The 14,904-nt window shown below is 34.4% G+C and overlaps 1 protein-coding gene across 1 annotated transcript; it reads left to right on the top strand.

The window, feature by feature from the left end:
* Positions 1-1,148: 1,148 nt before the first annotated feature.
* LOC110887518 lies at positions 1,149-14,315 on the top strand. Its single transcript, XM_035988074.1, is given in 4 exon segments — positions 1,149-1,242; positions 1,485-1,598; positions 1,601-1,993; positions 14,167-14,315. Coding segments are annotated over 4 exon segments (750 nt in total).
* The last annotated feature ends 589 nt before the right edge of the window (positions 14,316-14,904 follow it).

Genomic DNA, 14,904 nt, shown 5'->3' on the forward strand with positions numbered 1-14,904 from the left:
CTAAAATTTCGGGACGAAATTTTCTTAACGGCGGGAGAATGTGACAACCCTCACAAATCCAGGTATCCGTACAAATTAATTAATATTTAATTAGTGCTTAATTACTGTGCTTGATCTTAATGATGATTAAACTGCTTTCTGTTTTCTGATACATACATACTCATGCATCATATTTTATTATTGTCACTCTATTTATTACACACAAACAATAGTGACAAACTTGATGCACAAAAGCACAGCTAGCACAGTGAGCAGATAACCCAGTAAACATGCTGACATTGCCAGCACTAGACAGACATTGTTTCTGAGGCCAGTATGAGCCGGGAATAGATTACTACACTAGTAGGGAGTGTAGGGAGGTGAGGATCATAAAACTACATCACTAGGTGATAGTTATAGTGACCGGAAATGCCAAAAACATACATTAAATGCAAAATTCTGCACTAAACACAAAAATTCAGCATTTAACAATGCTAGTAAGGTGCAAAAACTTGGCAAAATAATACTAGACACTTTCCAAAGTGTTGGGAAATTTAATGTGTCACTAAAACAATATAAAAGACACGGATAAATTACATTTTTCGTCCTTTATGTTGCTAGCGGGTTGCAATGGATAACCTTTAACTTCAATAATTACAGTCACAGTCCTTTATTTGGAAAACTCATTACACTCTACGTCCTTTCGCCCTAACCAACTTATAATTTTCAGTTAAATATGGCATGTGCATTACACATGAGGGTACTTTAGTCATTTTAAAAATATCTTTAACAAAATATATATATATATATATATATATATATATATATATATATATATATATATATATATATAATATAAAAACCCTTTCTTCCCCCACAAAGTCTGAAAACCCACATCTTCTTCCTTCTTCTCCACTTACCCACCACCACCACACCTCACCACCTGCCACCACATCATCATTGGCTGCCACCACACCACTATCCAATATACTAACTACATTTGCAGATTTTCTCCAACTGTATGTGTGAGAAAACTCTCGAAAAACGGTGGAATCTTTTACCCTTTTCTGTAATTTCTTAGCATGTGGTTGACTCACTACTGAAACGATTTAATTCATCCCCAATTTCACTTCCAGATTGCAAAACAGAGAAATAGAAACAGAGGAATTATGGGGTTTCTTTCAAACAGAGTTGAAAGAAGTGATATCAAAGCAGACGATCATATCTATACTTACAGAGTTGTGTTTGCTTACTCTCATCATGGTAATAATAATCTCATTCTCTTTGTTCAACAATTTCGTTTAATTTTTCATTAGTTTGGAGTTTAGGGTTTGTTATTTATGTTTACTGAGTGAAATTCAGTTTTAAAATGGGTACTAATAATTTGTAAAACATGTGTAACTCACACAGGTGAAAACAAAGTTGGATCGGTTTACGAAATATTTATTTTAGATGTTAACCCTAGTTAGAAGTAAAAATCTTAAAATTGAAATTCTTTAATGCAGGGATATATGTTGAAGGTAATAAAGTGGTTCATTTCACCCATTTTAGATCTGATGGTGAGACTAGTTGGAACATCAACACTCCTTCCTAATCGTATGATGAAATGACTAAATACCCTTATTTTCGAAATATCCGGACTGTGGTTTCCGACAACCTAAAACTGGAGTTGTTCAGTCCTGTTTGGACTGTTTTTTAAGGGATGGTGCTCTCTACGGCTTTGAGTACGGTGTAAACCCGACTATTTTTTTCGCGAAAGTACGAGGTGGCACTTGCACAACCGCCACATCAGATGACCCCGACATTGTCATCCACCAAGCGATGTATCCGCTTCAAACCGGATTTGGGAACTATGATGTATTTCAGAATAACTGTGAGGATTTTGCTTTATACTGCAAGACCGGGATACTGACAGTCGCTAAGTTGGGTAGTGGTGTGGTGTTAGGTAGTGATGGTGTGGTGTGGTGGGTAAGTGGAGAAGAAGGAAGAAGGGGATATGGGTTTGGGAGAGAGGGTTTTTATATATATTTTTTTATTTTTGTTAAAGAGACTTCTAAAATGACTAAAGTACCCTTATGTGCAATGAACATGCCATATTTAACTGAAAATTATAACTTGGTTAGGACCAAAGGACGTAGAGTGTAATGAGTTTTCCAAATAAAGGACTATGACTGTAATTATTAAAGTTAAAGGTTATCCATTGCAACCTGCTACCAACATAAAGGACAAAAAGTGTAATTTACCCAAAAGACACTTTAAAGCTTTACTTATGTGATACCCCAGGAAAACACACAACACAACTAGCTTCCTTAGTGACTACATGCTAAATTTCGGGACGAAATTTCTTTCAACTTGGGGATGATGTGACAACCCGTAACTTCGAGGTAAAAAAAAAACCCATCTTTTTCGCTTTTATAAATCAAATCTTATACGTATTTTATTTGATGGATTAAATAAATACTTATCTATATTATAATGTGCAATTGAATATTCGAAACCAAATCCGTGTTGTGTTGAACTGACCTGAACCGTTTGAACCAAAGTACGTATCTCGCTTATCGACTCAACCCACTTGCGTAACTTGAAACTTTTGAGGCCCGAACCTTATGTTAATCTTATATTGGTTGATTTATTAATTAAACTTTTCTAATTAGTTATTTATGAGTTTAAAAAAATAATAACAATAATAATATATATGTTGTGTCAAATGATCACAGCCAATAGCTGTCACCCCCCACACTCCTTCCCTTACGTTGTTTCTTTTGACAGCCCTTATCGGCCCAACACCAGTTCCATTTATTTTTTTTTCTTTTCTTGATTACAGCCCATCCCCATTCAAACCGCCACACCATATCTTTTATATACATACCTTGATACCCAGCCATAACTTCCCATCCAACTTTCATGGCAGCCTCCCCTCCTTCTCTCAATCTTACGACAGCCATCACCATCACCTTTTCAGCCGAAACGCACCCCCGTTTGCCGGTAAGACTCCCTCATCATCGCAGTTTCTTCGTCACGGTTTTGGTTCGAGTCGAAATTTCATGTTCACATAATGCCATGCTTAACTGTTTAGGCGTTCACAAACTTGATTTAATGGGTGCTATATGATGCGTACATACATGAATAATTGTAGACATGAATGGGATGAAAATTATGTATGTAATGTTACCAGTTGTAAATATAATCGTAGGTACTTGATTGTGTGTGAACACTAAACGCGATGACGATGTCGAATATATATATGATTCGTGAATGTGTATATATGTCTTTAGTTGAGTGATTTCATGCAACTGTTGATAATATATGTATATATTGAAACATAAGTGTAAGGGGTAAATGATTATATATGCACAGGAGAGCTTGTGTACTTAGCTGTGTAAATGAAGTCGCATGTATGAGTGTATGAGTGTGTGATCGTGTATATGTATGGTCGTGTAGAACTGTAGACGTAGGCGTAACCGTATATGTGAACCTGGAGTATGTACAGTCGTGGTATATTTATAGATGTGTAGCCGTATACGTGTGTAGACGTGTTTGTATATGTAACCGATTGAACATACGTATTCATGGGTGAAGTGTCAAGTGTGGGTGTCCGTATATGAACATGTATGTGTACGGTATGACTTGTAGGGTTGGTAGGATACATGAAAAACAATTTAAAACAAGTAATGTTTCGTTCAGCGATTGTCTACAGAAAATACGCCAACTTCCGGAGTCTTTTTTGGGACTTAAACTTATCGAAACTCTATGTTTTCTGAGCCTAAAATCAAGTATTCGGAAGTAGCTTTCAAACCCCAGTGATTTCATATTGTTCGGACGGGTCTATGTATTTTTAACGAATTAAATCACAAAACTGCTCTAAGCTGTCATTTTCTGCAGAAAATGCAGCTCACGTTTCGTGTCATAACTTGGTATGTGTTTACTGTTTAGACTTGAAAATTTTACTGTAGATGCTCTTAAGTGTCGGCGCGAACCTCCAATTGGAATTCCGTTAATCGGATAAACGTATATTTTTAAATAAATTTATCGGCAAACCTGACCAGATTACGTCAAATCTGATCATGGTTTGGTGCATGATTTTTTCACGAAAAATCCGTAAGGAATTTGGTCGCTAAATTTTAATGCAATGGTCTCTGGTTCGATTGAAACATTCTGTAATTCTTCGGGAACTATCCGGTGCCCGAACGGTCCCAATTAACGTACCGCAAATTGTCCAAAAATGCACTTAAAAGCTGAAATTTTGTGACGAGATTTATTATGTGATTTGTGACGAATATGTGGTCGCTAATTCCAATAGCGACACTTTGCATGCATGCGTACATATATACATTATAATATTTTACGTGCAACATGTTAGAATACGTGTAGGAACTTTGTGCTCTATTTGAAACCACTAATGGACTAATTGGTAATCGTATTAGGACGTGATTGACCAACCCTGACCGTTAGCTATTTTAAGAGTTCAACCGAGCAACCAAAGGTGAGTTCACACTCTTTCCAAGGCATGGGATTCCCAAGGGTTGGGAATGGGTAAATGAACTAAACGTTAATTACGACCATCCTCCGTGGGTAGGATGCTAAGTATACACACTGGACCAAACCTCTATCATGAAGTCCCTCATTTATATCGACTTAATCGCCGAGGCCTATGGCGAGCGGGTCATTAGTTAATAGCGCTATTAGGTTTAACAAACCTCACACCGTGTCGTTCGAATGGGCGTGTACTAATGGACTATGGGCAAAGGGTTAATGCTGATAGACATTGACTTAGGGCACCTCTTACATTTTCGTAGCAGTCGATACACACGGTCTAGTAACACATGGGAAGCCCCCACTAATATTCGCAAACATGTCTGGGAGACCGCGATACGAATTAACACGATACATGGTTTACAAACGAACATATGATTTACGAAACGAATACTATAACTAAACAACCAACTGTGAACTCGCTCAACTTTGTTGTTGACTCGTTGTTACATGCCTTGCAGGTCGTTAGGTACACATAGAGCTTGCACAGGGAGGCGCGGTCGTTGTGGGACATGGCAGTGTGTGCCATGCTAAAAACATTACTTTATTTCGTACTTAATACTTACTTTGGGTTTTACAATTATGCTTCCGCTAAACACTTAACTATGTTTTTGATTTGAAACACCTTTCATATTGCGTGATTGAATTTTACTTATTACTTGTTATGTTCAATATGATTGGTGGCTTGATCCTGGTCAGTCACGCCTCCAGGCGGTGGTACTCCGCGTGTGGTTTTTGGGGGTGTGACAACTTAGCACTTTAACGGATCAATATCCAACCAAACAACCGGACTTTACCCGGAACATAAAAATATTGCCAACCACATAGGTTTTACTTTTCTAAGCTAGTTAGGGTCCCCGAACATCCTAACACCCTTTATATTAATAAACACACAAATATCCTAACTAAGTACCATTAGATTTCAACTAAATGGTAACTAGTTCCCTTACCACCCAACCCTATCCCCCCTCCCTAAATGACGGTCACAAGGGGTGACCCACCCCTTGTCCTTCTTTGATTAACTAATTCCTAATGTTGTGGTTAAAGGGACATAATGTATGATGGATAAACACAAGGTTTGGTTTATAAATATACACCTAAGTCTTTCATTCTCTCTCATTCACAACACATCAACAACTTACTCTCCTCCCTCCATCTCCATTCTCGGCCGCCCCCATCAACCACCATACACCCACTATCAAGCTTGGTTCCAACCATTTCTCATACATACAAAGGTGCAAGGAGTCCCACAAACAAGCCCGGTGCTCTCGGAAGTTCAAGAACCACTCTCATTTCCTTTTATCCACCACTTTTATGTCTTGTTTCTTCCCTAGCCTTGTGCTAGTAGTAAGTGTTTCTAATCATCATCTTGATCTTGTTTATGGTGGTTAATAGTTGATTTAATGGTTAAAAATTTAGAAACACTAAAGAACTTACATTAAAGTCTTGAACATAAGGTGAATAGGGTGGATAAAGAGAAGATATGTGTGTAAATCATGTAAATCTTGTGTAGTTATGATTATTTGATGTTGTTTGTTACTAAAAGTAGGATGGATCATCATCTAGACATGCTAGATCATGTTCAAGAACATGAACTAGTAGGATGTTAGTGTTAGAAATATGAAAGATGATGAAACCATCCACCATGAACTTTAAACTTGAATAAACATAATTTTTCTTGTAAAATGAAGTTGTAAACTTGTGGATCTAAAGATCTACAAGTGGTTTTTCGGAAGAACCAAGCGGGAGATACTAGTTTTGTTAAAACCCGAATATTTTATGAACTAGAAACATTTTTGGTAAATAAACAAGTGTGTAAACACTTGTGTAACAAGAAAATTAACAAGAAAGTATTTTTGTAAATTATGACAAGAAGTTGTGAAACTTCAAGTTCTTTAAAAATAAAGTTTACAAGAAACTAATCATGTTTTTAAAGTTAACAACACCCACTAAATATGATGGTAATTTACTACATATTTTTACAAAACTCTCAAGTTCATGAGTTATGGTTTAGTCTTATTTTTGTCAAGTTTGATGAATAAATATTGTATGTTGTTGATTGGTAAATTGTTTGGTTGATTTTAACAAAAAGAAAATGATATGCTAAAAGCATGGACGCCTCCAGTTACAGAGGAAACTCTGGCGAAATTTTTCCGGAAATATAACACTTAGAAATATTTTTCTAACAAATATTTACAAATATATTTTTAACTTGTTTTTCAAAAATAAACTTCGCCATGATTTTTATTACAAAATACCAAGTACCGGAGGTGGATTTTCGTAAATAAAACTTGTTAAATATATATTTAGAATATATATTTTATAATAAAACGCTTGTGTGATTATTTGTTTATTATGTGATTATTTTGTGAACTAGATATATATTATTTTTATTTAGGGTAAAAATAATATAACATGAAAACACCTTGAAATTACGACTCCCAAAATAATACCAACGCTCTCACAAAATAAATATTTAAGTTATGCAAGTATCGTAATACAACGCGAACTTTAAAAATGTAACTTATGTATTTTTCGAAAAAATACTCCTATTTGTACATTTTTTTGTGAAAATAGTATTTTGGAAAAACTTACGAAATAAAATATAATATTTTTGGGAAAAAAACATATATATTTTGGAAACTAAAACACTTTAGATAAAGTAATTAAAATATATTTTTCGAGTGAGACTTAAAAATATATTTTCGGAATTATAAAACACACATGTATTATTACCCCCATCCTTGGGAAGGAATATACTTATGAAATAATTAAGAAGTGTAAATACGAAATAGTTGTCTAACTATTTCCCAGAAACATTAAACCTTAAGCCAAGGCACGACCGTCCGTCTAATAGGCATTGGTACGTGTAGGTCGTCACGCTGCAGATTGAGTTGGAGTTTGACGTTTCACGAGACGCACTTCTGTGAGTTCATGTCCCCCTTTTCCCTTTACTGTTTTCAGTTTTATACTTCGGGGGTGAAATACATGCGACAATTATTACAAACATTTATTACATGGTATGGTTAGCGTAGGGAGGGTTTATACTACTAGATCATGTGATGGGTGGGCAATAACACTTGAGGCCATTAATCCTCTTTGTTAGGACCGAGGGACACAAGAGTGATAGATCTATTTGGGTGTAGCGAGCCCACACCCGTGAGGCCGGGGAGGCCCATAGAGGTGGCTGTGTCTTACAGCCGAAGCCCGGTAACAAATTTGCTAGGTTTGAGTTTCCCTGCACTTTCTCACACATACCAATGGATTTGCAACCCATTGGTGATCTCTTTTTCCTTATTGCTACATACCAGGGACTTTTTATACATACTTCAAAGTTTTATTCATACTCATTTATACATGAACTCGCTCAACTTTTGTTGATTTTTCAAATTACAAGTATTTCAAGAAATTAGGGATCTGGCAAGGTATGCTATGTCGTCAAGCTGCGTAGGAGAAATGATGTCATCCAAGTTTAGGGATTATGACTTTTGCCTGGACGAGTCACAAGTCTTAAACTGTGTTTATTTCATGTCTTATGGTTGTGTCGTATGAACAATATTTTATTATGTCATGTTGTAATCCGTTGCATGTGTCGAATTTTGAAAATAACGTTGTCGTGTTTTATTTTTAAAATTTGAATTAATGGATGAACATCATGGTTTTACTTTCATATAACTTTGTTGTGATTAAGCTATGGTATTAAGAAGTCACACCAAATAAACCCACGCTTCCGCAAAGCCAGGGTGTGACAGTTTAGGTCCCGTATAGGCCTATAGGCATATACAAGTCCAACAAGGAACCTATACGAGACTTATACTATACACTATACGATACGATACGATGTAATAGGACACGATGTAATACCATACGATACTATAGGACACCATACAGCACTCATATAAGCCTATATATGTAGTATAGGTCCCTTACAGGCCTATATGTGTGGTTTAGATCCCGTATAGGCTTATATGTGTGGTTGAGGTCCCGTATAGGCCTATAGGTGTGGTTTAGGTCATGTATAGGCCTATTGGTGTTGTTTAGGTCCCATATAAGCCTATATGCATATACAAAACCTATAGGAAACATATACGAGACTTATACTACAGTATACTATACTATACTATACTATACTATACTATACTATACTATACTATACTATACTATACTATACTATACTATACTATACTATACTATACTATACTATACTATACTATACTATACTATACTATACTATACTATACTATACTATACTATACTATACTATACTATACTATACTATACTATACTATACTATACTATACTATACTATACTATACTATACTATACTATACTATACTATACTATACTATACTATACTATACTATACTATACTATACTATACTATACTATACTATACTATACTATACTATACTATACTATACTATACTATACTATACTATACGATATAACACCCGTATAGGCCTATAGGTGTGGTTTAGGTCTCGTATAGGCCTATAGGCATATACAAGACCTACAAGGAACCTATACGACACTTATACTAGACATTATATGATACAATACGATGCAATACGATACGATACGATATGATACTATAGGATACCATATAACATTCGTATAAGCCTATAGGCATATACAAGACCTAGAGGAAACCTATACGAGACTTATACTACACTATACATTACGATACTATACGATACGATATAACACTCGTATAGGCCTATAGGTGTGGTTTAGGTCCCGTATAAGCCTATAGGCATATACAAGACCTACATGGAACCTATACGAGACTTATACTATACACTATATGATACGATATGATGCAATACGATACGATACTATAGGATACCATACAACACTTGTATAAGCCTATAGATGTAGTATAGGTCCTTTATAGGCCTATATGTGTGGTTTAGGTCCCGTATAGGCTTATATGTGTGGTTGAGGTCCCGTATAGGCCTATAGGTGTGGTTTAGGTCCCGTACAGGCCTATGGGTGTGGTTTAGGTACCGTATAAGCCAATAGGCATATACAAGACCTACAGGGAACCTATACGAGACTTATATTATACACTATACGATACGATACGATGCAATACGATACGATACTATAGGATACCATAAAACACTCGTATAAGCCTATAGATGTAGTATAGGTCCCTTACAGACCTATATGTGTGGTTTAGGTCCCGTATTGGCTTATATGTGTGGTTGAGGTCCCGTATATGCCTATAGGTGTGGTTTAGATCCTGTATAGGCCTATAGGTGTGGTTTAGGTCCGTCTACGCCTATAGGCATATACAAGACCTATAGGAAACCTATACGAGACTTATACTACACTATATGATACGATATGATACTACACTACACTATACGATACGATATAACACCCGTATAGGCCTATAGGTGTGGTTTAGGTCCCGTATAGGCCTATAGGCATATACAAGACCTACAGGGAACCTATACGAGACTTATATTATACACTATACGATATGATACGATACGCTGCAATACGATACGATACTATAAGATACCATACAACACCCGTATAAGCCCATAGATGTAGTATTTAAAAATAATTAACGGTATGATATTTAAACGTTTATAGCATTCGAACCGCACTAGACATGGTATAATAATTTAATTTAGACTATAACAATATAATATATTCGAACCGTATATACGTTTTCCAAAACAATTTAACGGTATATAATATTATTGGTATAACATTAACGGTTATATCTTTTAAGCGATTTAACGTTGGAACCAGGTGAGAATTTATACCACAAATATATCAAAATAGCAAAAAAAAAAATCTGATGGGTTATATACGTTGAGTATAGCTCTATACGCAGCGTATATAAACCCTTGTTTTCTGTGCAATTATTGCTGATAAGGCTCTGAAATCCATGGTTTATATACGTTGCGTATAGACCTATACGCAACGTAGGTAAACCCTAGGTGTGCAAATAGCCAACCAAGGTGTGCAGATAGTGTGAGCCTATGTAGAATATAAGGTCGCGTCGGTTTGTTAACAGAAGCGACAAAACATTTAGATTTTGGGTTTCTGATGTTTCTTTTGTTATTGTATACAATTATTAACTAGGTTTTTACCCGGGATTGCTTCCCGGGCTTGGGAAACTTAGTTATATTAATTACTATTTGTTATTAATACGACCACATTACATCAACCATCTCATTCAATTCAACAACAGTGTCTTCAAATCACCGGATTAGATCATGAACCCATATTAGAGGTCAAACAAAAGCACAACAGGACCACATGAATAATATCATTTCCACTTTTACTTCAATGAACTTACATGATAGGGTGATTTGGGATTTTGTAAAAATGTTTGTTTTTGTACTTCTTTACAAAATAAGATGTTGACCAAAATTCAAACAGATGTTGACCAAAAGTCAAGCAGATGTTGACCAATAGTCAAACAGATGTTGACCAAAAGTCAAGCAGATGTTGACCAATAGTCAATCTATTATCTGACAATTCATTGGTTTTTACAACATGAAACACAACATCATCATGCCAAATACAGTCATATATATCCATCCATTATTCTGAATTCATAAAGCCAATGATAGTGCTGCTTGTTTGGAAGCATCTAGGAAGCATTATTTGATAATACACCTGAATTTATCGAACCTGTAGAATGATATCGTCCACTGTTGGCTTATCATCTTTCAACCTTATTTTCCCTAAATTTATCGACTTTGTTTTTCAACAGGAATGTAATGCATTATTACCTTATTTAAGATACTTTCAACTGCATCTTCTGATAAATCAACATTCATTTCACTCAAAAGATACGTTCAACTGCATCTTCAATCATGAACTATTTAAAGAAACGGATGAAATCATCCAAAAATACCCAAAATAAAACTACTTCAACCATCCAACCATAAGATACTTGCCGTATTAGAATGGCCATTTTTACCTTATTTCAACAGGGATGATATCATGAACTATTAGAATAGCCATTTTTACCTTATTTCACAAATTTCATAATATGAAAATAAGTAAAACATAAAAAAATGAAACCAAACACATGATATTTGTCGTCCAAATCTTTTAGTTGGTCCTCATATTCCTACAACCTTTTGAAGTCGTTAGAGTCGGTCGGTGATGTCAGCAGCCTAATTAACAAACAACAGCAAACAACAATAGCAAGTCAACAAACAATCGACCTCAAAATCATTTAGAACCCAAAAATAAAAGAAACCCTAACCTAAAACTCAAGATGGAAAAATGAAAAAATCTATTTATAACTAACCTAAACCTCAAATCCATTACAGCATAACCATTCAGTCGACCTCAAAATGATATAAAAGTCTAAAATTAAAATTAGATAACTGAACATCAAAATTGAACAGCAAACCTGACCAAAAATTAATGAAGAGAACTGCAGGCCGCAGAGCCCACAACCTCCGATCATCTCCGTCATCAAGTTAAAAGCGGAACCCTAGCCAAAGCACAACAAAAAGTAAAGACGCATGAAGATCGAATGAGTGAACAATGAAAACAAATATTGACACTTATACAACGGAAGTTATTGATAATCTAACCTTGATTCAGAGCATTGATCTGAACATCAATTGGAATAGAGCAGAGTAGAGGGAGAGAGAAAAAGGGGAAGCCCTAAATGAGTAAATGAGGGAGGAGATAGATAAAAGAGGGCAGTGGTACTGTTGAGCGGGAAAAGGGGAAAAACAATGCCCTAATTCATTGACACGTGGCCCAAATTACTTTCATTTATTATATATAATAGATATGTTAATAAATCGGTATAAAAATGATTCGGTGCCTTCGATTGAAGTGATGCGAGGGTGTTGTGAGGCACCCTAAGTTACTTTTGTTAATATATAGTAATAGGATACACACCCATCAAGCCCATAATTTACTATACTAATTATACTAGGTTATAACCCCGTGTACTACACAGGTTGAATAAATGTAATATTGTTTACCAAATAATAAAAAAATTATATCTTTAAAAACCTTCGTGTAATACACGGGTTGAATTAATATTATTTCATATACCAAATAATAAGAAAATTATATTTAAAAAACTAATGGATATACTCGGTATGCGATAGATATGGTGATTACGGAGATGATTATTGAAAATAAGATACAGTGGTCAAACATGTTATTCAAGAAGCAAATAAGCAGCCATTTAAGTGACAAAATTTAAATTATATTTAAAAAAATCCGTAATAAATCTAATTATATATATATAAAGTAATATTGAAAGTTATAGACAATTTGTTTAAAAATTATATAATAAAATCAATATAATATTTTTTTAATAATGAAAATAAAAATAAATAATATATTATCATAAAGTTTGGTTTTGGTGATAAATAATTTGGCTATTTAAAAATCTCTTAAATTAACAATTTAAATTTAAAGATAATATTTTATTAGAAAACTAGAAGTATTTTATTCGACTTTTAAAGTAGGTTAAGATTTAATATTAATTTTTTATTCAATTAATATAAGAAAGAAAAAAATATGATTGAATTGTTGGGGTACAAGGAAACTAAAAATTGTAGTTGTTATATGACACATTAGGTAATATAAACAATGAAGATAATATGATATAGAAAATCAAATAAACAATATTATAAATGAGAATATACATTAAATTGAAACTAAATAATAATTATCTGTAGTTATGTAGAATAGATTAAACTAAACAATATTTAGTTAGAGTGTTATCTATAATTAATTAGAAGAGATTAAACTAAATAATAATTATCCATTAGAGATTCAATTAAATAATATTTGGTATGTGGGTTATCTATAATTAATTATAAGTGATTAAACTAAATAATAATTATCCATAAGAGACATGGTCTAATATGATGATAAGTGTCCCTCAAATGCTTTCTTTTATTATATAGTACTAGCGGTAAGACCCGCGTTCAAACACGGGTGGTTTCTTAGAAAACCATGCATAACACATATTAATAGAAAGTACAGATAGGTATATATATTGTACCAAAACGTGTTATCTATTATAGCTAAAAGACAACTATAAAAATAGATCATCGGTTAATATATCATTTACATATGCTTATTTCCATTATCTTATTCAAAAAAGAGAGTATCCACCCATTGACAATGTAGACTGTTATAAATATAAGTACATATAAAAGATGTCTTACAAACTTAATAAAATTTGAATACAACTTAAGTTTTAACAAACATTAACTAAGAATATACGATCACCTGCCTAAACAACTTTCATCAAACCTCAATCAAGAATTTGTTACGCAGCAACATGTCCTTTGCTACATGTTGTGATCTGGTTAAATATGTTACAGGAGACAATGTCATAGCTGCTGATCCAACAATCTCCCTATACAACAGATGATACCAAAACCCTTCTTTATTACTGATTTTTATTTCTCATCAACATCTCCCTGATTTGTCCTTTAAATTGTAGTTCAACGTCCAGGGAAAACATGTCTTCTTCATCATCCATTTCAAGTTGAAGGTCCAACAAATCTTGGAGATCGTATGCATTCAGATTATATGCACTATCCATTTTAATCTCTTCAAGACTACCATCTGATCTGATCAAAGTCAACGCTTGGGTTTTTGAGCATGACTTCCACTTTACTATTTTTGGATCAGTTGGTTTTCTTGGGAAAAGAATTATTGAAGATGAGTTTGGTGATCGTGGTCTGCTAACTAAATTTTCAATGGATTCAGATAAAGCAGATGATGAGAGAAGGTTTTTCGGAGTATGGATCTTTAGAGACAGAGCAGCAATTGTAGGATAGACTGAGTTTTAAAGAACATTTAGATCTTCAGCTCTAAGTTCTTCCAGCTTTTTGTAGGTCTCAACTATCTTCAACTTAGACCATCTGGCAATGGATCTGGTTGGACCATAACTAGCAGCCACAAGCTCTACTCTCATTCTTTTAAACTTCAGTGCCTCATCTGGATCCATTGTTTTCACTTCCTTCTAATTAGGTGGAGTTGGCTTTACCAGAGGATCATTGTGCATTTTTGTGATTCTGTCGATCTCTTCTCTAAGAGCATCTGCTGACCAGATTTTGAATTGATATTTGGTTGCATTATATGGTTTGTACTTCATAATGTGTCCAACATAATCATTACTGGCCTCTCACACACGGATTTACTCAGGTCCCTAGCATAGTCTTCAAGTTTTACGATTTTGCTAAGCTGAAATGATAAGAACCTCTGGTATTCCCTGTTACCCGTCCCTATGCTATTCTCTCTTGCTATAACCTTAGCCTGTGATACTTTTAATTTCAGATACTCATCTAAGTTTTGAGGCTTCTTATAGTCATAAAGAGATCGGAAGGATCTTTTAGAAGGATCCCCTATTGTGAAAAAATGATTCAA

This window comes from Helianthus annuus, chromosome 3, assembly GCF_002127325.2.
Source record: "Helianthus annuus cultivar XRQ/B chromosome 3, HanXRQr2.0-SUNRISE, whole genome shotgun sequence".
Lineage (NCBI taxonomy): Eukaryota > Viridiplantae > Streptophyta > Magnoliopsida > Asterales > Asteraceae > Helianthus > Helianthus annuus.